This window comes from Pteropus alecto, unplaced genomic scaffold (genome assembly GCF_000325575.1).
Source record: "Pteropus alecto unplaced genomic scaffold, ASM32557v1 scaffold14, whole genome shotgun sequence".
NCBI lineage: Eukaryota > Metazoa > Chordata > Mammalia > Chiroptera > Pteropodidae > Pteropus > Pteropus alecto.
This window is the reverse complement of record NW_006436810.1, coordinates 11300750-11325832: the sequence shown is the minus strand read 5'-3', so window position 1 is coordinate 11325832 and position 25083 is coordinate 11300750. Positions and strand designations below refer to the sequence as shown.

At 36.5% G+C, this 25083-nt stretch overlaps 1 protein-coding gene and 1 pseudogene across 1 annotated transcript in view; one reads left to right on the top strand and one right to left on the bottom strand.

The window, feature by feature from the left end:
* Nucleotides 1-25083, bottom strand: part of CDH7 (cadherin 7) — a 109381-nt gene that overhangs the window by 55187 nt on the left and 29111 nt on the right. The window contains exons 2-5 of the mRNA XM_025048078.1: nucleotides 17728-18022; nucleotides 14128-14247; nucleotides 8813-8980; nucleotides 6130-6317 (exon numbers count right to left, since the gene is read on the bottom strand). Coding sequence (XP_024903846.1) covers nucleotides 6130-6317; nucleotides 8813-8980; nucleotides 14128-14247; nucleotides 17728-18022 — 771 coding nt within the window. The remainder of the gene's footprint in view (nucleotides 1-6129; nucleotides 6318-8812; nucleotides 8981-14127; nucleotides 14248-17727; nucleotides 18023-25083) is intronic.
* LOC112481352 lies at nucleotides 1966-2084 on the top strand (annotated as a pseudogene).

Here is a 25083-nt window from a genome sequence, read left to right as displayed (position 1 = left end):
GAATCATCAGAATACATTTGCTTTCAACAAAAATCTTGGCAACATCTTAGCCGTGCCTGGTTGTAAGTGTTTTCCTACAGTTGGAGAGACCAGAAAAGCTAGCAACAAATGGCTCATTTTTGCGGACCGCCCATAGCATCCTAGTGTTTATCTCAGTGAAAATTTAAAAGTACTCTGAGAACAATGGAAGAAGGCCTCATTTGTCTTCTTTGGGAATTTCTTGGTTCTAGTCAGAATGCTCTTGTGACTCGGGTTCAGAAATCCATCCTGAATTTCAAAGATGATTCCACTACTTGGTGGTATAGAAAGGACACTGAATTTATGGGACTCATACATTGTTTTGCAAACTCCACTTGCTGTGAACGGTCTCTGAAAATGTTCTACCTGGAATGGAATGTGGACCCCAATTTCACGGAAATCTCGCTAAGTAGAACTGAAGATCAAAATTTCTGTCCTTGAGGGCCACAAGTAGTTGTTGGTTCTGACAGAATCAGAAAATCTTAGGGTACAGACTTCCTTCTTCTGAGAAAGCCACTCCAAAGAGACTTTAGTTTTAAAAAAAGTGTAAGCAAAGACACTTCTGAAATGGAGACTAGAAATACTGTTGGCTTCATGACAGAAAAGCACTTGAACCTGGTGGAGGATTTTAAAGATGTGGACAAGAGGGATACATACTCAACGCCTAGTGGACTGGAACCCTATAGATGGACTGAAGGTCAGAAGCTCAGACAACTGTTTTTGTGAGCTATCATGAAGCTACTGATTTTTAACGTACTTCTGTAGCTCTCATTATTGAAGGCTCTCATTAATTCTAATAATTCTTCAATGAATTCTTTAAGAATTTCTAAGTTATATAACCTTAATAGTGATTATTTTGCTACTTCCCTTCAATTTGCCATTATTACGCTGTCTTATACCCTTGGTAAGGTAGATTCTTTTCAAACTAGTTAAAATGATAAAAATAAAATCGTATTGAGTTCTGAACACCAATTTAAAAGGATGGATTTAAGAACTGAGAAGTCAGAAGCAGGCTGTGAGCTCAGGAGCTATCAAAATAATAGTTCTGACTGAAGCAGTGATAATCAACCTTATGATAAAGTTGAAAAGAAAGAAAAAAAAAAAAAAAACACAGCCGAGAGCTATTATGGACCAAGAAGGGGCAAGCAAAGAAACCAGACATGACCTCAAGGCTTTAAACTCAATAATAAAAGGTGCACTATTTGACTATGACCAGGAAAGAAACAACATATTAAATAAATATCGATAATCATTATGATACAGTCTTCTGAAAAGAAGTGAAATGCTTAAAATGAATTAGATCACAGACGATTCCAATTATAAGGTTCAAGAGAAATTAGAAAATAATGTAATTCTCTATCCCACAGTATATTCTATTGTAGCTGTACCTAAAATACCTTTTCATAATCTTTATTTGCAATCCATTCTCATCTGCAAATCATTGCACATAGGTTCTTAGTTATCAACCGTGCCGTCGTGAAGGAGGCATAGGGGCATGAAGAAGCCTTTTCACTTACACTGCCCGTCTGGGGCCAGCATCCCCTTCCACATTACACTCCAGGAAGATGGTCCTGGTTCTCACTCTCTGAACTTAGCATGCTGCCTCATACAGGGAATCTGCACAGGAGGTCCCCCATTCCCCGTCTCTCTGGGGAAGTGTCATCGATCCACTATTCAACTCCTTCCTTAGGCCATGTTCAAATCTTTAAGATACTAGGAGGGACTGGCAGATGGGCCTGAGCTCTCCTGGACACTTCTACCGAGCCTTGGATATTCATCCACATCCTAGTGGCCACAGCTAAGTCTATGAAAAATCTATGGTGTTTGTGGAACTGAGACATCATTACATTTTATTAGACCAGCTCCCATCATTGCAGGGGAAATACACACACACACACATACACGCACACGCACACACATTCTTCCTTAAATAAGAAAACCAGTTTGGTCTACAGCCATGCCACCCTGAACAAGCCCGATCCCGTCCGATCTCAGAAGCTAAGCAAGGTCGAGCCTGGTTAGTACTTGGATGGGAGACCACTTAGGAAGACCAGGTGCTGTAGGCGTAAAGAATTAAAAATAAGAGATCGTAAGCTGACAAGGCCCTTGCTATTTGTGAGGTCGACCAAGGGTTGCCTCGCCTAAAAAACAAACAAACAAACAACCCCACCCCCTCAAAAAAAATAGTTTGTATAGACAATTTTACTTCCCTTATTTGGTTTAAGGAAAGAAGAACAGGAGCAATTTTCCAGACTTGAAAGACGGGTGAGAGTAAGTACGCATGGGACACGGGAGACTCGAAAGGAAGAGGGGTTGCTTGTAGAGCTACAAAAAAATTGATCTTGCTTCCAAGAATGGGAAGTGGCTCAGTGTCTACTCTAGATCTTTGGATGAAACTGAGGAAGGTGGGGATACATACCTGGCAAGACTAGTTTAAACGGTTCTAGGGGTCCAATAGCTCTTTGACGTCCATGTGAGAAATCAGAATATGCACCTTATTTAAGGTTTTTAAAGAGAACACACCCTGGATTAATGCGAGATCATAATACAGTGCCAGATGTAGTAGCTGCACGTAAAATGTGAACTATGTTTATGAATAAATAATTGAAATAATTATTGAAAATGAGAAAATGATGGCTTAACAGTTGTTTTTTATCCAAAATCAGATGAATCTATAATGCCATACATTTTTCAAATGGAAAAAAATTCGGTAATCACTAAGTTTGAATTGCAGATGGATAGGCACTGGGTTATATTAGCAGATCATGCGAAATGACAATTTTAAAAAATGAGATTGAGGTGGGTTTTGGAAATAAAAGTCAGGCTGATGTATACCAGGTGGTTACCCCAATATCTAGTATTTATTCAGAACTGTGTGGAGAATGAGGGTAATAAGAAAGTGTGAGGTGACATATGCTAACATTGAAGATTTTTAGCATGAAGAAAACTGTGAGATTTTCACTTATTTCTACGTATATATGATCCGTGTATTATAAACGCCATATGTTTGTTTAAATTTTACCTTTTTCAAATAGAGTTTCAGATCATCCGTTTTAATATAATGAGTTAATAATCACTAAAATTTGCAGAAGTACGTACTGCTTAGGATCATGTCAATCTGTTAATATAGACTATTTTGCTTTCTGAGTCTCATGGTTCTGCCCCAACATGGAAAATATACCTCCGCATGAAGATAAAACTTAAACATCAGCTCGGTCTTCCACGTTAGCAAAGTTAGAGCAAATTTAAGCAACCATGTTAAAAGTAAGAAACCATTACTCATTTCTTAGTCTAAATTATTGTTCATACAAACAGTATGAACCAGTACTTTAAAAGACTCAAAATGATAAAGTTAGCGTTCAACACCTGGGCTTTCAAGCGGTTTCTTTGGAAGCTCAGCATTTAGCCTAAATGTAGTTTCTTGACACTTCATAGCTAGATGTCGACTCAGTTTTACACTTCATAGAAGTTCAAAATGAATGAAATTTGCTTGAAGTTTTTACTGGTTACTTATGTCACAGCAGTAAAACTGAAATTCTCCACCATCATTGTTTCTCAGGGTTCTCCTGTGCACTGAGTGTGCTTAATTATCCCCAAACGATCCCTGACATTATGCAAGAAAACAGGCACAGGAGGAGAAAGAACAAAAATTGGACAGTGTTCATATGTTAGAAGACAAGAAAGAAAAGTTATTTCTAGTTGCAAAGAATCTGAAAACGTTCTAGTTGCAAGAATCTAGAAGACAACAAAGAAAAGTTATTTCTAGTTGCAAAGAATCTGATCTTGCATTTAGCATAAGAAATTATTAAGATACTTTGTTTATTTCTCATATAATGACTGATTGACAAATCTTTGCCAATTATCAAGTTTTTAGTAGGTGCAAAACATCGCTCAGGTGGCTGTGCAAGGGTACAGATCTCTTAGATCCAAAATTAAAAATCCATTAATCTAAATGTTTAAAGGATTTGGAATGTTTTTAAATCTCATTTCACTAGACAGGGGATGATGTCTTTTTTAGTACTCGAGAGAGCTTCAACAATAGACAAAACTTGAACCCACTGACTGACATCTCTGTGACTCTTCCTGCATTCAGACAAGTGGTTTTCATCCATGATAAGATTAAAGCAAATTACGAAGTGCTGTTAATGGGATATATTTTGGCCTATTAATATTTTTATGAATCTAATAACATTGTAATTATAAAAATCACTAATGGATAGTACATATTAAAACATAATAAAGATCCAGAAATAATTACTGTTAACATTTTAACATTTCTCATGCAATGAAAAATTCTATATAAATGTAATTTATTTTGTAAAAATTTTATTCCATATAAATATGCAATTTTTCTAAAATTTAAAACAGGGTTTATTAAATTTTAGATACTGATTTTTTACATTATATTTTTATAATCATTTTCTATATTACTTAATATGCAAAGGAAATGTCATCACATCATTTTGATGATGCACAAAATTCCACAGTATGGCAATATCATAAATTATTTAACCATTTCTTCTTTTATTGGACATTTTATGTTTTCATATTTTTTCTGTACTAATAATACCTTTTTGAGTGCTCAGAAAATCAAGTAAGACAAAGCCCTTATATTACTCAAAGTCTAACAGATATCAATCACTACCTATAACAGCAATAATTATATCTTCGTATTATTGTAAGTCATAATCTTCACCTTGTAATTTTTTGATTAGTTTTATGCTTTGAGAATAAATTCATTTTTATCCAGTTTTTATAGTTTTCTTTTTAGCAATTCTCTAAAACATCTAGATATAATATTAAGGAATCAAAGATATTTTTTTTTCCTAATACTGAATCAAATATTTCATTTCAAGTATATATTTATATTTGTTTTATTATTTATGCTATCTCATAATATATGAAATATATGCATGTGCTCGATGACAATAATTTCCATATATATTTTAACCTTCTTGAATGAGATTTCAGATGCATCTTTGAAATATTTGAGCAGCAGTGTACCTTATTGCATTCCTTTTATTTTAGACAACAAAACAAAATATTTTACCAACAGTTGGCCAATCCTAGTTATTATAACTTTTTCACACAGACTGTTACCAGCTGAGCTAAAACAGCAGCTGTCCACTGGAACTAACTGCAAAAATGTTTTTCCCATTGGCCTGAAACCAAACATATGTTTTCCTGTACCAAGTAAAATATAACTTTCATTATTGATGCGTGTTAATTATTGAGGAGAGTTAATTACAGAGTTACACACCTGGACTTTCAAGCAGGCATAAAATCCCAGCATTTGGAGAATGGGAATTTTCATATATATTTTAATGTTTGGTGTTTCACATATTTGAGATAATAAGACTATATCCTGTAACAATTCCTTTCAACACTTCTAAAAATTAATATTTATCAAAGAGCATGTCTAGACAGAGCAGAGGGAGTATAAAGCTCATTTCCCCCCATATCTGATCAGTCTGGGAGCTAATTTAAATACACCATGGCGAGTAGTTTCTAGTTTGGATGATAACGATTGCCTCTCTCCTTTGCACTTATATCAAAGGCGTTATGATAGGCTTCGCGACTTTCCATGCTGTGTTTGTATGAATTCTTAAAGCACTTCAATTAGTATGAATTTTAATAAAGAAAAATTGGTGATGTAGCAGCAAGTTTTGAACACTTTGGTTTCTATTTCATTGTCTTCCTGTATGTGGAGTGCTTGTCCAGTTTGCTTATAAAAGCTTTTGTCTGATTTTAGTGTTTCATTACTAGAATAGTCAACGAAGTGCCATAGTTCTCTCTCCAAGTAGGTCACTTAAAATAGCACATTTGCCAGTACACCTTAATGCTCTAGCACTAGAGATAAGGGCTGTTGGTTTACTCAGAAAATAGAATTGATGGGGTGTGGTTACAAACTTCATTCAAGTTTCCCTAAGATTCTGACACCTACAAATAAATGCACAGCTTTTCTTATTAAAATTAAAATAACAATGATTCTTCTATGTAGCCATTCAGTTTGTCTAATAGATTCTTCCATCAAAGCAGATACGGCTTCTCAATAGAATAATTTCTGTGATGTTACCCTTACAGAAAACAAAAATAACAAGTAAATATTACCTTTTGTATAGTAATGATTCCTTCCTGTGTGTCTTTGTCAACAGAAATCTTGAAAACCCCTAATCCATCACCATCCACAATTTTGTATTCCATTTCAGCATTAGCTCCTATATCCGCATCGGAAGCTTTAATTCTGGCCACCACAGAGGCCACCGGCAGTGATTCTGGGACATTATATTGGTAAGATCCTGTAACATTCAAAACAAAAAATGAACAAAACCTTACACCAAGCTACACAAGGAAAATGTAACCATTTGGCTATTTTTCATCATTTTTGCTTAATTTGTATTTTATTTTTTGATAAAGAGCATGCTAAGGCAATGTGAGAGATCTGACAAGGTTCATGTAGCCTCAAGTTATTTCATGGGGACGACTGGATAATAATCACTATGTTACAGCAGAAAGAGCTGGCCTGAGGAAAAGCAGAAGAAGAATCTCCATTCCTGTATTTCCAGAGAAATGTGCTACTTTAAATACAAAAATAAATTTAAAATAATTATACATATATGTAACCAATGAATGTCAATAATTAAAATATAATAAAATACTCAAAATAGTATTTTATTATATTTTATTATATAATAGTTGAGGCTTCAAACATTGAATAAGAGCCTAAATAGTTCTGCTTACTTAATGGTAGTATTTTATTATATAATAGTTGAGGCTTCAATCATTGAACAAGAGCCTAAATAGTTCTGCTTACTTAATGCTGGAATTTACATAACAGTTTCTTTTACAAAGAAAGTTTCGGAAAACTGGACAAGAAAGTTTTTGAAGACAAAGTTAGCCTTGTTTTAGTTCATATATTTACCAAGAATAAGAATTACCTGAGTGGGTTTTATGGAGGATGGATTTGGGGCCACAACGGTACAAGAGCAGAAGCAATATTATTTGAACAGCAAGAAAGAGAAGCACAAAAGGAAGAATGACTTTTAAAAATCTTTCTTTTGTAAAAATTTCTCGTTAACATCTCCTAAAAAAATTAAAATGTTTGGGAAGCAGATGAAGAACGTAAACACTCCTCTTAAAACTAGGAAACTCCTCAGATTATGCCCCTTCATCATTTTTCTCTAATTATCTACTTTTTCCTGCTTCCTCTATCTTATTCCAGTTCCTTTTGGTTGTTAAAATGTGATGCACGTTCACTTTATTATAAAGAGAGAAGGATTCTCTCTGAGAGGAACACAAAAAGGAAAACATCATCTATGTAAAGGGATCATATTTTAGGCTGAGAATTGTTTCAGTTTTCAATTTTCTAAATTTTGTAACTCCTGATTTATAAAAAAATTACAATAACGCTTATCGTTTTTAGTGATCGTTTTCACATATCCAGAAGTGTCCTTAGTAAAATCCTAAAATTTCAAAGTTCAAATAGTAACTACATGGTGGAGAAAAATCCCAGCAAAAACGAAAAGCCTAAGGACATATCCTTGGCTACCCCCATTTTAATAAGGAAGACAGGATCTAGTAAGCTAGAAGACCTGTGTTCTATCTGATCAAATCACGACAACTGAAACCATAAAAATTCTCGGTACCACTTGTTATCTCTGTAGGTTTAATGAAAAGAGGAACAGCTAATTTTAGTATGAGCCCAATGTAATTACATTATCCTTTATACTTTTTTTTAATTCTACAATCCTCTTCCTCCCATAATAAGTCATCAAGAGCCCAAGAATAGGTTCCCATTTTTTAAAAATGCTAAACTTAGGGTAATTTTTTTTCTTTTTTTCTTTGCCAAAGGTATTGAAATGTATGTTACGTAATAATATAAATATTAAAATATGTAAAATAAAAATGAAACATCTAAAGAAGCAGTATTTGAAGGAAACCACAGTGACAATCACATCTGCAGGGAAAGTTTCCTTGTTTGACATTTTCTTCTAAGATCTGATGGTAAAAGAGCTAAGTTCCCCATTTCTGTCACACACGCGTTTTAGTGACGTAGTCTGTACAGTTTCCTTACGTTCTTGAGAATTCTAAAGAAGTACCACATATGCTTATGAAAAAGAAACAAAAGTATAAAAGAGTGAGATGAAATGCTTTTTTTACAATCAGGACATCGCCACCTACCAATCTTTTTTCCTTTTTCTTGGTTAAATCAAAAGCCACTTTGGTCAAAGGAACTAAATTGAAGGCATGGGGTTTTCTGGTGTTTTAGATTGATTTCTTTAAAAACACTGAGTGTTTGCTCAAGAAAGACGTGGTAACATTGCTTAAAGGAATGTTCTTTGTGCATAAGTGGTCAAAAAAAGTGTGAAATAAAGAATGAAAAAGCTGGGTACCCTTCTATTTTTATCTTTATGAATAAAGCAATATTTTTACATTACTAATTGGCAACAACCACATAGCTTACAGAATGTTTAAAAAAATAAGTCTTAGAATAAAACCATTAATACATAAACAAACATAACTGTCTCGTATTCAAATAACGTAAATAAAAGAACCATGTTATAATTTAAGACAGAAGTAATACGAAGATATGTTTGCTTCTATTTATTTTCAGTAGCTTTATTATTCCATATTTCTGAATTAAAATCATCTCCTTGATAAAACAAAACTGTAGGAGAATGTAGTAAGATAATGATTTGAGAAGAATTTGGAAAAATCCCTTTTTAAAGACATTTTTGTAGGTTGGCAAGGAAAGCTAGTGCACTTGTGACACGTGACATAATAAGGTACTTACTCCGAGGAAAGCGAGGGGGGTTATCGTTGACATCAGTTAGGGTCACGGTGACTGACGTGGTTCCTGAGAGTCCTCCGTTTTGACCAACCATATCCTTTGCCTGAATAACAAGCAAATACTGGTCTTTAGCCTCTCTATCCATGTTTGGGAGGGCGGTCTTGATGACTCCTGTAAAATTTCAAATCCCAGTAAAATGCATCACGATTCACTGAATTCATACTAGTGAAGAACACTGACATAGGCAGCAAGTCGCTCTTGAGATGCTGCCTTTTGTTGTTTTATTTTTAAAAAATTTAATGCATGTTAAAGACCAAGAGGATCTGATAATTATATGCAATATTACAAAACCCAGAAAATGCTGACATGTGGAAGAGCGCGGCTTCTTAATATTGGATAGAGAGAACGATCTTTAGGTTTTATGGAAATGATCTTTAGATTCAGGAAATACCAGCTTATAAATAAATAAAATGAACTCCTTATCTAGAATAGTAGGCAGTCACCTGTACAAGTATATGGCAAGTTCTGCTTTTGCTCTTTCAACCTATCCAACAACTTAATTCCCGGTGACGTGAAATCACCATAAATAACCCTTTCAGCTACGGTCCCCTACCATCTCTTTCGGCAAAATGATTTAAATTCTCTACAAAGAAAAGAATAAAAGTTGCTTATGTTTTATAAGCATATGTTTATTAAAGCATATTATGTTTATTAATAATACCACCATTCTAAATCGTGGCTCTGATGCTAGATGATCTGAGAAAAAGTACTAAAGATGACAATGACTGTCCTCATGGAAATCAACGATACTGCAAATATTCGTGTGTTTTGCTGTTGTTTGTTTCTAATCAATTGCAGTTAATATTGATAGCCCTTGAGACTTTAAATGTATGAGAAATTGATTTCAGAATTTCATGTTGCTTGATGGGGAAAGTTAACTCAATAATCATTGTTGCAGTGAATTAATTAGTTATTTTAAACTAATAACTAGGTAAGTGAATTATTATGTAAGTATATTAGGCAATAATATCTACTTGGGGGATGGAACTTAGTTTAACTGTGTTATATGTAAATATATAAAGTGACATGTATATCTAATATTCTTAGTATATGTACATCTAGATAACATTAATAAAATATATTTAATATTTATCTAGATAGACTTTGAAACCAGCAATATGAGACCATCTTTACTAACCAAATATAAGAAGTTAAGAATCCCACTTAATCATTTCTCACACTTTCATCGTTTCAAAGACAATGCCTGATCTATCTACCTAGGACCCTTTTGTTTATTGACGAGGTTAAAAATTGTCTGATCTATTTTATTAAAGAGATTCTAATATTTAGGGGGAAGTCAGCATTTAAATCCTTAGTGACTCAGACCTGAGGAAGAAGAATTCTGATATTATGGACTTTTCAGGGGCAAAATTGGGTTGTTTGATAGAGAATAGTTCTTTGAGAAGAAAATTATTATATATGACATATATTATAATGTAATGTAATATAATACATCATATAGTATAATATATAATATATAAATTGGGATAAACATTTTTTCCTTATGTTCAGCATAAAAATGATTTAATAGCCTCTAAATTTATAATTTTTTAATTAAAACTTAATTTTAAATTTAAATTGTTTAAAGACTGATCCTTCAATGGTCTCTGTGTTATACTTCAGCCCTAAATATAAATTATATGCCTAGATTATACTGCATGAGGCCTGTCCTATACTTAGTAATATTCTATAGTTTGGTAACTATAGGTTCTATGGGTGACACACAGATTTTCAACAGTTTAAGAATAATTTAAACAACGTATTATTGGTTCCTAATATTCCAAGTTAGAAAACACTTATACTACCTTAAGTAACCATATTTTGTTTAGATCTTAGCACTAGCTATCAAAAACAAACACACACACCCCTCCCAATATACCCATATTTTAAGCATTTAAAATTATATTTCTTTAGTAGGCCAGTTCTTGTTGCTTTAACAATCACTTATTCTAATATGCTACCTGTTTTGGACACAGTTGCTACAATCACAGTAATTCAGGGTGACTTTAAGTGACTCCTTCACTGAGTTCTCTTGGCTCTCTACAGCTTCTAGTTAATCTCTGAAACACCACAATGATAATCAAAAGAAATATAGTCATATATCTATTTGATTCCATTGATAATTGCTTGATATGTAAATATTCTTAGAGCCATAATGATTGTGTAAGTGGTGCACGTTTGTTTTTCCATACTCCTGTTATCTATAAGACATTATACAATGCGCACTGACCTAGGTTGACACTCACTGTGACCAAGCATAAATGGTCCTTGTCTAAGAGTTCTGGGACATATTTCTCCACCTTTTCCTTTCTTCTTCTTTTTTAGATAATAATCTTCCTTTATTTATCATGCTTTTTTTTTTTTATAAATTGAGCATTGACCAAAATATCTGGCCAAGAAATTTATTGCATCTAGATGACAAAACCTTAATATTCTTTTAGAGAAATTTCCTACTCATTCAGTTTTAATTTTTAATTTCTATTCATCTCTCATTTTCCTGGCAATAACAATATGTATGTGTTTTCATTCTTGCGAATTATTATGAGGGAGAGAGGTCCACAGCCTCTCGGCTAATCAGCAAAGAACGCACGGCAGCATCACCCTTTCATAGATTTGCTTAGTGGCATCGTTTTGGAAAGGAAATATAGAATTATTAGGAGAGAAATCCAACAGTCAAAGTTACTCACTTTTTTCATACCTCTAATTGTCTCTTTACAAGTGATCCATAAATAATACTTTTCCAAAGGAAAAATCATGGCATAGTTAGCAAAGTAATGCAGATGGCATCTTGAAATCTACTACTTTTAGAAGAAGAAACCTGCATATTCATTTTTGAACTGCAAATCAGGTAGGCAGTTGCATATGAAACTGATAAAAGTATGAGATTATTTGTTGCAGGTTTACAGAATAGATGAACACATTAATCTTCAGTCTCTCAGCGAACTGGGGGACGCTGTGAAGAGAGGTGACAGGAATCTCTGCAGTCCCTTCCACACTGCATTATCTTGCTTCTAGTGCCATTCTGTTTGCTGTGGAAGTGAACTGTCAACATTGGTTTCTGCAGCTACCCACATCTTGTTTTGCGAATGGAGAAATTAAGAGAAAATACAGCTGCCCTCTGGTCATTTGGCCTGTAAGCTACAGAAGGAATATGGGCTTGGAGTTTTTAGCCATGTTAGGTTAATAATATGTGACTAATAAATAGTAACAGATATCATTAATATTATCCTATTCATAATAAGAATAAATTTATTATTCTCTTTTTGAAAAGAAAAAAGAAATTAGAAGTTAAACATATTTATAGAGATACACCTAACAGTGATTTCTTGGTCCTTTTTTGTTGCTGTTGTTTACATAATCTTGCTTGAGCTTATTTTCGGCATTTTTTTCCTGTCAAAAGTTTTACTTTCTTCTCAAAGTCATTAGATTTGGAGATAAATAAAATAATGTTATTTCTCACATAGATAAGAATCATGCTGACACCAAGTAAAGAAGTCTAATTCCAATTTAATTTACGGCTCTTCATGCTCTTAAGATCTGCAAATTTTCCAGTTTTGTCAGAAAAATACATGTTTTTCAAAAAGTACATTCTTATATTATGCATTAGCAGAGAGGACAAATATTCCCAGAACAGCTCTGCTCTAATGACTATAGAAAGAGAAGCCCCAATGATTACAGCACTAAAAACTCTAAACAAAACAAAATTGAACTTTATTCATCTTTGTGATGCACGATCCTTGAGAATCTGAAATGAAATTAAGTTTGAAGTACTAATAATGTGATCCCACACGACAGTCTACTGCCCAGATAATCAATCAGTGAGGCCTTACCTACACAGGGCTTACAAAAAAAACCTATTATCTTTCAACGAAGCTAAAATCACAAGCCAATCATGAATAACAGCACAATATTTAAACCTCGGCATGAGTACATGCTATTTTTAGACAGGTTATATAACTCAAGAGTGTATAATTTGTGAGCAAATTGCTGGAAACACGTCAGTGTCTTTGGAGGCTGCACAGGGTAGGTGTATCAGGGGGATGGGTAGTGTTTGAATTTAGGTATCTCGGACCTATCGTTGGATCAACCACAAGCACACCTGTGTTCACAGGATTCGTACTGCACATCGCATACTTTCACTTCTTCAATACTCGCTTGATCAGAATTGTTTCTTCTCTGTTAGACTTTCCAGGGAGCTTCCTAACTCTACCACTATCTTGGTGTAAAATATTCAATGCAGTCTCTCTGAAATTCTAATGAATGATGAGCTAAGATTAAATTTACTTTTCTGTTCATGCATGATTACAACTGTCGTTCTCAAAAGACATTTAAAACATTAATCCCCACAGTGATTTGAGAATGAATATTGCCTTTTTCTTTAAATATGAAAAACAGGACAAGAGACATTAAAATATTCATTTAGGGTCATAGGTACTATCAAATATTCATAATTGCAAACTTGGCTAGTTGGAGAATTCTCCATGATAAAGGTGAAGTTATTAACATATAGAAACATTTTGGATTTTTATGGTGAAGAAATTCCATGGCACACGCCCACCCATCTTCACACCTGCCCATTCCCCCCTACACACAGAACCAGACACGCACAATCAATAAAATATTTGTAACCAAAATAACAGTGCTCCGAATTGTACTCTAACTTAATGTAAACTATTTCAGCTTGAAAGCAAAACATAATGTCTAGCCAAACCACACATATTCTATCCAGGCAGCTTTGTGACTCAAATATTTTTTCCTAAAATTAAAAAAATAGTCCTTTAATTTAGTTTTTGGTTTAGGAGATGATCATCTTGTTTGTTATGTTTAAACTAATTTCTCTGGGAAATCCAGCCTGTGGAAGGACAAGCTGAACCTACCAGCTATTCTAATGCCTGGCAGGGAGATTTCTGCTTGAAAATTAAATTTTATTATATATAATTCCTATGTGAAATAACTAAAGAAACCAAAAATAAAACTGAAAAGTGAATAATCAATGTTTTCTTATAGAATCACAAGATAGCAGGGGAAATACTTTGTAATATAAAATATTTTATAGGTAGGAATACTACTATAATATTCTTAAAGGGTGCTATTGCCTCTATAAATAATATGCTACTTAAAACCATAATACACATATTGAGAGAAACACCATAAACATGTTACCAGTGCCAAGTACACCGAGTAATAATTGCTAATATTAATTCTATGCCAAGACAGAAGTGATGACTTTACAAGGAGTGACACATTTCAATTTTTACCTGTCTTGGGTTCCACTGAGAAGTATGGCTGTCCTTGCAGGATACTGTAGACCACTCGGGCACTGTTGCCATAAGTAGGATCGTCAGCATCCGTCGCTGTCACTTGTACCACTGAGGTCCCTATGTGCCAACCCAAAAACCAATGAGTTAAAGACTTCCAAATGCTACAGAACACAAGAACGCATAAAATGCTGACGATTCTGCTTTAGATGTGTTTTTAATTCTGCATTTTTCTTGTTTCAAGGCACATGAAAATTTGATATCACATCTTTTGTATAACACAAATCCAAAAAGACGATAAATGCTAATTAAGCCCCCAGGAATATTTAAGGGGTATGAAAATAGGTTGGTAAAAATATAAGATTGATGATGCATGTTAGAATGGGATATACTTAGAACTGGATGGGATTCAAATTTTCGGCATCTCATCCATCAGTGTCGGGTAACAAGTTTTTATCAAGAGCAGTCTTTATAAGTCTCCATTACTGACTAGGAGGCAGCGTGACAAAGAATAGCATCCTGACACCCAAAGTATTGAGGGGTCTATCTCACTGCTGGTGCTCAGTAGAGCCAGGCAGAAACTTCAGTAATTAAATAAAGAATATTGGATTAATAGAGTTAACTAGATATTAGTTGGCTACCCTATCTCTTCAGTAATAGTTTCTTTATTTTTTCATTTGTTTCTACTAATTGATTTAAAGGAAAAGCATGAAATGAAAATTTAAACCAAATTCCCCAAAGGAGGAAAAACATGGCAATTTTTAAAATTGCATTATTAGTTGTTTTTCCACATTTCATGATAGAATGTCATATTGCTTCTTCATTTTACCACATATTCACCTATTCTCTATGGAGAGCATTCACTGCACTCTATTCTTTTTATTTCCACTTAGAATATCATCTTAAAAACATTAGCTACTCATATTTGCTTCATTTATGATTCAAGCACATGCTAAGCCATTTATGTCCTTTCTTATGGGGATGGGACAAATTCCCTTTTTAATGTATTCTTCCAAGGTTCAAGTCTGGCTCTAATAATTTCTTCAAAATATGGCATTTTAATCTAGCATCTCTTTTAGCTATATTCCTACACAGATTTCCCTTTATAAATGCCTTCAATAAGTTATTAATTTCTATTTTGTTACAAATCTATTCTCTTCTCCACACTATAATTTCCCTTATCGATTCCATTTTCTTTAAAATTGGGTGGATACTGTGAACTAATGTACATGGTACCATTTTTTTAAAATTCTGAAGATTTAGTTGTTGTTTTCGTTTGTTTTTTAATGGACTTAGGTGGATATGCCCTGTGGATACCTGTAGGACCAAATAATGAAGGATGTATATTTGAAAATCGTTTTAAGAATTAAATTTTGATTTATTTGAAAATGTTAGAATCAACGACATTGATATTTTCTATATTTGCTATAATGCACCATCTTCACGGCAATATTCATTCTGATAATAGGCTTCAATACTGATTTCTTACTTCATTCAAAAAGAACTTTAAACAAAATGATGAAAAGTATACTTCGGGAAACTTGGTTGTATAATATCTATTTTTCTAAAGTGATTATTAATTTACTGTATACACGCACACATATTCTCAAATAGCTTAGCATTTCTCACGCTTACCTATGCTCTTTGGCAATGAATGAACCACCCCCTAAGGGCTTATGATTGTTTTAAATCTTACAATTAGTAGGCATGTCAAAAACGAAATAGCCCTAAATTAAACAGTGGAAGCTTGTGTTGTATATACCATACCATTTAGTGACTATTATAATAACTGAGTTAGAATTAGATACTTTCATAAAGAATGGTTCGCTAAAAAATTCATATAACATATTTTATGTAGGCGGTCATTGTTCTTTGTTCAAATGTTGATTTTAACCTAGTGATCCCAATTAGTGCCAAGTAAATCCTAAAGACTCTTGAAAATCATTGTTTAAAACGTTCTAAACCCACTGGAACAAATCAAATGTCTAAAATAACTCTGCACACGTGCATGATAATCATGTTTGATATCAGAGTGATATTGTTGAAATCAAAGCTACCGTGCCTCATTCAGCCTCTAAAATGAAAAGTTCACATGAATGCAATCTGCACTTTTATGTTCTATGTAGGAAAGAAAAACCTTAGCAAGCCAACGAAGAGCACCCAGAATGCCCTCGAGAACGATGGTGTTGACCTGAACTGTTCAAGCACTCTTCAAAATTTCCTGGGTTTTTTTTTTTTTTTATATTCTACTTTGGGGAAGACAATGTACCTGCTCTTTCCTCTAAACTCTTGTTGTTGCTGCTGTCCCCACTGTTGTGTTTGTTACATTAGGGAAGCAACAACACAGGAAGCCCTCTGGAGGTGTGGGCGGTACAGTCAGAGCACGAAGAAGCCTGTCTGCTCAAAGAAACGCCTGCAGAGACTAGAGCGGAATGCTGTCATTGCAAACCCCGATTCCTCTGGCTCATTGTCGTTTTGGATTTCTTTAGCAGCGAGGGCCATGGTGCCCCAGATAATTTTCCCTCCCCCATGTGGAAGAGACAGAAGTCTAGGGTCACGACACTGTGATTCCCCAAAAGGGCGCACACAATCCACGTCTCTGCACAGAAGAGGTGTTGACTAAATACTGGAATAAATGAAATGGTCTTTATTTAAAGCAAATCACACTGGGTAAACATTTAAGGGTTAAAATGTCAGTTCAATTATTTTAAATAAACGTCTTCCTTCGATACTGAAAACAACAGTAAATAAACACATAAATCACCGGGTCTCTATTCCAGCCCTGAAATGTTTTATTGTTCTATAAGAACGTCCAAACTTAAATTACATACTGGCTGAAAACTACTCCAAAGCTACCTGAATATATGGAATTTAAAGCAGACTTTAATATTATTTAATGTAGATAAAGTATATACTAGAAGCACTTTACTTTCTGTTTTTCCATTTACGCGGCAATGACGAAGGGCTTTTGAGCAAAACAGCTTTCATCATTCTTTTCTCTCTCAAACTGAGGATCGCTTTACCATTATTATAAATTCAGTATAAATTTCTACGCATTTTAGTTTCTGGAGAAATGTTTTAAAAGATTAGTGGTGGCATGTGGATGGAGATTTGTGGTTTCAAGAATACTCTACAGCAAATAAACCGACAGATCCGAATGATAGCCGGGCTAAGCCACTGAGGACCTGCCTCATACCTTGGCCGCAGAGAGATGCTTAGAATAGTGCATTGTTATCCTAAGATCAGGAGAAAGAAGAGTAGATCATCACTGGCTGTGTCTGGAAGGATTGTCTTTTTGAACTTCTTAGGCATCATTTTAATCATTAAAAAAAAATTAAATTGCAAAGGGAATGTAAGACCTAAGTAATTTCTTGAAAGCATTGAGACAGCTGTGTAAAAGGAACAACGTCCCGACTTCCCATAAAGTAATGTGTTTGAATAAAAGGATCTGCGTACCGGCACCTAACAGGTCTCCAGCATTTCCGTCAGCAATTGCTCCGCAAATGTTATGTGATTTTTTTCAGGACTTAGGATGCTTTCATTTTAAATATAAACCCCCCTAGAACCAGATGCTGCAAAGGCAGTATGTGCTTTACTCACCCACAGGAGACATCTCGGGAACTCCGGCTGTGTACGGGCCGTCCAGGAATCTGGGCTCGTTGTCGTTGATGTCCTGAATCTTGATGACGAACTCAGATTCGGGCTCCACGGGCTTGTTGGTGAGCCTGTCCAGCGCCTGGGCTCGGAGTGTGTAGTAGGCCTGCTCCTCACGATCCAGCCTCTTGGTGGCATGAATGTCCCCAGTGTTCTCATCAATAATGAAAATGGAACTTGCCCCTTCGCCTGACAAGATGTATTTGATGGAACCATCTCCTTTATCAACATCGGAGTGAAGCTGGTGAAAAATTCATGTGAGATGAGATTAACTTACAAGAGAGTCCGTGATAAAGAGATATGTAAAAATAATTCTTATGTCACGCAGCGGTACATGAAATTTTATTGTTCTTGGAAAGATAAGCTGATGCTTACTGCGCGCAGCAGAAAGGCTATTAGAATGTGTCAGCTTGTGCTGGTGAGCAAGACAATTTCATTTCTTCCTGTAAACAGTCTCCTCTCCAAAGGTATTTTATATCATTCCCAAAGTTATGAACTTGTTGTAGTGTTATTTTTTGATTTGGTTTGTCTTTGCCAGGTTAGCCATCTTCTTTGAACAGAGTAGACATTCAGTAAACACGTATAATTGGTTGATTTGATCTTATTCCAAGCAAAGGGGCTCGCTATAGAACATTTGCAAATTTAGACCTAATGTAGTATTGAATATGCTTAGAAATCGCTGCATTCTTTAAGGGTGCCCTTCCCCCCACCCCCACCCCCTTTTTCATGATTATCAAGTATGGATGGATGAATGTCCATCACTAAATCGGTCTTGAATCCTGTTCCACAATTCTAAAAATTTGGGGCTGAAAAAAAAAAAAATTACACTGTTCTCTGAAGTCAGAATTTTAAATCAATATGTGCCTGAGACTTCGAAAAAAACCTTTCTTGAAATACCAAGAACTGCATTCGATTTGCATGATTAACCCCCGCATCAGCGGCAGGGCAGGACTCCTGATTTGCATTTCATATCTGGAGCTGTCCCGTCTATATGTCAGCACATTATGTCAAACAGAGGAACCTGAGGAAACTCAGAAATAATTACACATTTTCCTGAACTTCACAACCTGAGAAATACAGGACTCCATCTGTCATTTCAGAAATCTTTCATCCCCTGTAACTGCCATCGTTCTGGACTTCGATTAATATGAATGGGGGAAAAAAAAAAACCAATTTACCAAATAACAAGGCTTTTCACTGCCCTACAGAACTGCGTTTGCATTCTTTAAAAGACAAGGTGCCAAAAATATAAAACATGGAGAGCTGCTTTGGAAGGTGGGTGCCCGGGGCAGTGTCGTCCTTTTGCGGGGGCCGGTGAGGGTGCCCCTTTTTGCACTAATTTCTGGAAGTGATTCTTCTGCTGCACTGTGTTTATATTCTGCTTCGGAATACTTAAATACCTGATGTAGCCCTGGGTTTCTGCAGTTTTTAGTCTGGACTGAATAATACAAAAACAAATTTCTACTATGGTTGTAATTTAGATTTGTCCGGTGTGGAATTTTCCAGTGCCTCACTGTGCCGCATGTTTACCCACAGCATGTGAAGTTATATTCTCGAAATGTAGTGAATTATTTAATTTTCTAAAGTCATTCTCAGGGTGACGATTGCATATACATCTCCCTTTAATTTAAGACTACAAAAAAGAGATTGATTCAGTTTGAATGACTGCGTGCTTCCTATGTGCCAGGTACATAAAGAAGTCTGGATTTATTCTATGAAAACTCATGTTTAGAGTCTTGTTATTTGTTCTCTACATAGTAACTCCTTCCACGCTCATTAATGGCTGACCTTATAATCCCTCTAAACAGATGAGGAAACCGAAGTAAAGCAAGGCTGGGTGCTCTGCGTGGCTGCGCCAGCATAGTGAACCAGGCAGGGTGGTGGAAGCTCGGCCTCCGCGTCCTACCACGGGGTCCTCCCTCTGAGAGAGGAGCAGCTGTCCTGTGAGGTGGGAACACCACAACCTGCTGTAAAGAATGCCGGGAAAGAGCAGTATGTGCAACCCACCCCCTCCTGACCGCTCCCCAAATCTTAAAGAAAGTCAGGGCTTTGGTGGTTCTCATCGGCACAGTTAACAGCTTACAGGAAGGGTCCTTTCCTGGCCTCATGCAACAGAGACAAACACGACCACCCTCAACGACACAGCAAAAAACTTGAGTCCTCAGACAAAGGCAGATGATGGAGGAAAATCAGTTGTTTTTCAGCTGCTAGCACCTCGAGGACCCCCAGCACATACACTTTTCACTCCCCTAACCCCTCCTTGCCCTCATCTGTGCCTCGAAGGCTTAGGACTGTCGCCACATGACCACTGGCAGGGATGATCTCATGACCTAGAAATACCCAAGTAATGCACAGGTCGTGTTCTTAATCAGAGGTTTGCTGTCTCTCTAGATCTTATTAGGGACTCCCATTTGTAGAACCAGCCCTTCCAATTCATTGAATTCCTGTCAACTGATAGCTGTTTTCACGGCATCTCCAATTATGCAAGGATCAGACTCCTTCTCTTCTAAGTCCCCCTCGCCACACACACGCACACACACACACACACATATGCACGCACACATATCTTTTCAAGAGCCCTTGAGATGTACCACAGTTACATCTCTGACACTTTTCTCCCAGCTTGGACCATCACTAGGCTCGTAATCATTGCCAAAACTCAAAAGCAGAAAATTGCTTTGAGTCTAGGCTCAGTGTCCTTGCAAGGTTAGAATAAGCATCTGCAGTTAAAGGTGGATGATCGACTTTGCAATGTTCAAGTGGATACATAATTATCGGATGCATTCAGACATTTCCTCTGCGAGCCTATGTGCACTATGCCAGTCTTAACAGGCTGAGTGAAACCCTTGCTGTTAGTGAAAAACTGCTGTTCTGTTCTGAAAAAGTATGCTCAGCAAAGAAAAACCTGGCAAGTGTAGACTTACTGAACGACAGGCCCTCTTAAGGTGGCACGTGTGTCTCCGCAGGCGCAAGCCTGTATGCACACGCACGCGCGCACATTCTTTGTGAGTGACTGTTATGGAATGGAGAAATACCACTCTCCACACTGAAAATCTCTGGCCAGGCAGAAAAACAAAGAAACAAACAAACAAAACATTCTAAGGTCCCACAACATAATAAAGGAATTGATAAAAAATAAACGAAGAACATAATACAACAACAAATAAATACTCATACTCTATTTGGGGCAAAGTACGACTCACAATGCTACGTCTACTTCACTTGCATATGCCCTTGTAAACATCTCGTGATTCATCTAAATAACAACAAAATTTAGATTCATTAATCGTTGGACAAAACTCACCTTTACTACCTGAGTTTCTAAATCCTTTTCAAAATATTTGTTGTGACTCCTAAGTAAATATTTAAAACGTCATCGTCATCATTATAATTATCATTGTTATTGCAAATGAGCACAAACAGTGAGGGGCACAGATCCCTTAGCTGAGTCTAGCTCATAAGGCGAAAGAAGGAGCAGGGAAGGAGATGCAATCATTATGTGACTCATAAGTCACTATGTCAGCACTGTGTACGGTAACAATGTAAAACGTATCAAACTGTGTTGGATTCTTCATAATCTACACAGGCCACGAATGCAAAGCACACTTTACAGGCACCCTGAAATAGGCTTAACAGTTCATTATGGCTCCCTCATTCCCCGCTTGATAGAATATATGCCATCATCACTAAAATACCAACCTTTGCCTTTCAGTCTCTCTATCTGAACAATAACCCTGATTTGGAACCCTAAAATCTTTCACTTGGACTATTCCAAAACCCCCCAGTTATACTCCACCTCCAATAACTCGCATCATCTAAGCTGTCATAGTGTCAGAAATCATCTCCCTAAAGTATACATTGAATTATATCACACCCATCGTCAAATATATTTAATTGCTTCCCCTGGTCGATGAATTTAACCCCAAATTCTAAGCATGGGTCTCCACGTGGCTGTTTGCTATTCCCCTGGCCTCTCTTTTCTACATCTCGGAGTGCATTCTCTGCTCCAGAGGCCTACTGTTCGCCACCGCCTGAGTGCAGCGAGCATTTCCATCCTTTTCAAGACACATCTTTCATCATCCTGGCCACCAACTGACATCCAACTCGGCTTAATGCAACTTCCCTTTTACTGAAGTCTTAACAATCCTGCTTTCTTCCATGGCATGTTGCTGGAATTTCTATGACAGAACGCATTTAAGTCTGCTCTCTCTTGGAAATCTGGTTTCACTGTTTTCATATCCAAACCCTTCTTAAATCTATAAACTCCTTAAGAGCTGGGTTCTTTTTATCACTGTCCTTCACATTTGCAATAAACAAACCGTTGTATTAAATTTAGCAATGTATAATCCGCTTTGTAAGAGTCACGCTTGTTTTATTTCGGTTTCTCTCCTTTTAAGTTTTAACAGCATTAGGCAAAAAGAAAACAAACAAAACAAAAAAATACCCTGTATCTCTAGTAAGTTCTCCCCAGTGCTTCGAATTGCCAAGATGGAGCACAGATACCACATTTTATATGCCCACTGTAACCCCTAGCACACAGTTTGTACCTGCACGTAAGTCTTACGCAGTAGAATGAACACACACACACACATACACATGCACGCACACACACATGCACACATGCACACACATGCACATACACACACGCACACACATACATGCACATATGCACACGCACACACGCACACACGCACGCGCACACACACACAACTCTCACTCCTTCCCCTCCCCGCTCCTTTCTCTACCCCTCCCCCCCAGGAGGGTTTTGGACATCCTCAGATGCCCTCTCATGGCAGAATCTCCATGTACTTGATTCGTTTTTTAGCCATCATATTTTTAAAAAATTTAAGATTGTAAAGACCAAAACTAAAAACAAACCATTGTACTGCATTTCTGACAATTTTCTTACAAGTATTTTATCAACTGGGGCCTGATATGAACCACTGAGTCCAGTATTTTCAACCCATCTGCTTAAAAAAAAACAAAAGCAGCCCGAAAATGGAGAATATTCCTCAATTTAGCAAAGACTGAGGTTAAAAAAAAAAATCAATTAAATATATTGATTAACTTTCCTTCTAAGAACATCTTAAACTCTACTCACGTGATCTTACTGAAGTCTGGTCTTTACTCTCTGACCCTTAGTCTCATCTATAACCTGGAGATAAAAATTTCTACCCTTGAACAACTGTGGCAACTATTACAGCTGACACGGTAGAATGTGACTCATAAATGACTATAATATCAGGATCGTACTTTTAAACATTTTTGCCTTTGAAAACATACTACGTTTTTCATGTCATGAAAAAGAACAAATCTAGACATAAGATGAAACTATTGGGAAACAGATCAAGTCTATCATGAAAGCACTGACGCTAAAAAAAATGAAAGAAAAAGCTGTGATTTTCACCGACCTGTGTATGATGAAGACGGAAACAGCTTCAGTTTTACATTCAGTTTTTCTTTGTAGTGAACATTTGAATAAGAAAAATGCAAAACACATTATTATCTAAATAAAAGTGAAAACTGCTACTACAGCTGTGTACAAACATGGAGTAATGTTGGCTGAGTAATAAATATCATATATTCTTTTGAGCACCATGTTAATAAATCTGAGAATGATTTGTACTGAACACTAGCAAAGGATTACCAAACTGAATTTTTTTACCATGGGTTTACTTCTTATAGATTCCTCCATTTTTAAAGTTTAAAAATATATTATAGGGCGTCAGAACTACGCAGAATTTACTCCCGCTAAACTTTTACAAGGTTAAAATCATAAGGATGGAGTGCAGATTTAAACAATAATTGGCGAAAATAAAACCGCTTGAGTATACACAGGACGTGCGAGTTTTCTTTTCTCATTATGCTATTTAATAGATATTTTCCACATGCCACGGGATACCATGTAATTATCAAGCTGCTGAAGAAATATTACGCATGAAAACAAGGGCATGAGTCATTTTTTTTTTCCTTAAGTAGTCCTAATTTATAATTATTACTATGGTCCAGGGTAGTGGAACACAATTGATCATGAAGCCTCTCTGATGAAGATGCATGGTTTAAGTATAGGTATTTATTATTACACATAGAGTAACGTAGGAAAGGGATAAAACTCAGGGAATGCTTAGGAAAGGTTAAAATTGCCAAGGAAATCTCAATCTTATTTATTTATTTTAAACAGTGAAGAAAAAGAAAGGAGGGGCCGCGCACGTTGGCTTTATTCTCAGAAAAAGGTGCGCACTAGTTCCGCGGTGATAAACGTTAAGTCTGGCGTCTCAGTTCGCTTGGTAGCAGAGCGGGCCAGCTGCTCGGTCGGTGTGCCTCCTTTTCCACTCCCAAATCCCACTTTATCCAACTGTAATAGACCAGCGTCTGTCAATGTTCACTTGGCCTTGAAGCTCAGTGCGGATAAAAGGAAGTAATGCGTTTGGAAGTATTTTGTAAAATGGACCTTTCTAATCATACGTTTGAAGTCGCATACAGTGGTTCTGCAGCATTATCTGCCTTGCTGGGGGCGGCGATCGTGCTTGGGTTGGAAAAGGTCCCACGCGTGTGCCTCTGGCGTGGATACTCAGAGCTTCCCATCAGGAGGCACATTTTCTTCATCAGGGACTCAGTGACAACAAGTCAGAGAAGCATCCCCAGTCCCGTACAGCTGCGGCACTTCCCTAAAGACAACGCCACAGCGCTCACCTTGTCCTCTCTCCGGCAGCTGTCCCCGGGCCACAGCCAAAGGACATAAGCAGCCTAGAGCCAGATTTTCCCTGATAGAAACCCCTCCGGGGTCGGTGTCACTATGAGCACGACATGCTTTCTACTTCGGGGTCCCTGCGCAGCTCCTCACCCCTTGGTCCTAAACTCTAAGGAGTGAACTGGAAGCAGTTAGGAAAAAAAAAAAAAAAAAAACCCTGGAAAGGTTAAGGGTTTTTCTCAGGACCATAAATTTAATCTTGCTTTGGAAATGGAGACTGAGCAGAAAAATGCGTGGCTGGAGCAATGCTACGCAAAGCACCGCCCGAGGACCACCCTGTGCCATCTCTCCAGGTCCAGTGAAGTATGGAAACTAAGAGAAGCCCCAGAAACTTTCCTACTCGTTGCTCAGAGTAATTTATATGGGTAAATGAACCCAATAATAATAATGAAGGAATAGGGATTGAATTTTTTTATCTAAGTACTTCATTTTTCAACGTAGAGGTCATAACACAATATGTCCTGTGTCCTTAAAACAACGACAACACCAAAAGCTTGGTCACTCACCACAGGTCAGCTGAGAGGCCCTGGGTCAGCAGATAACCCTACACG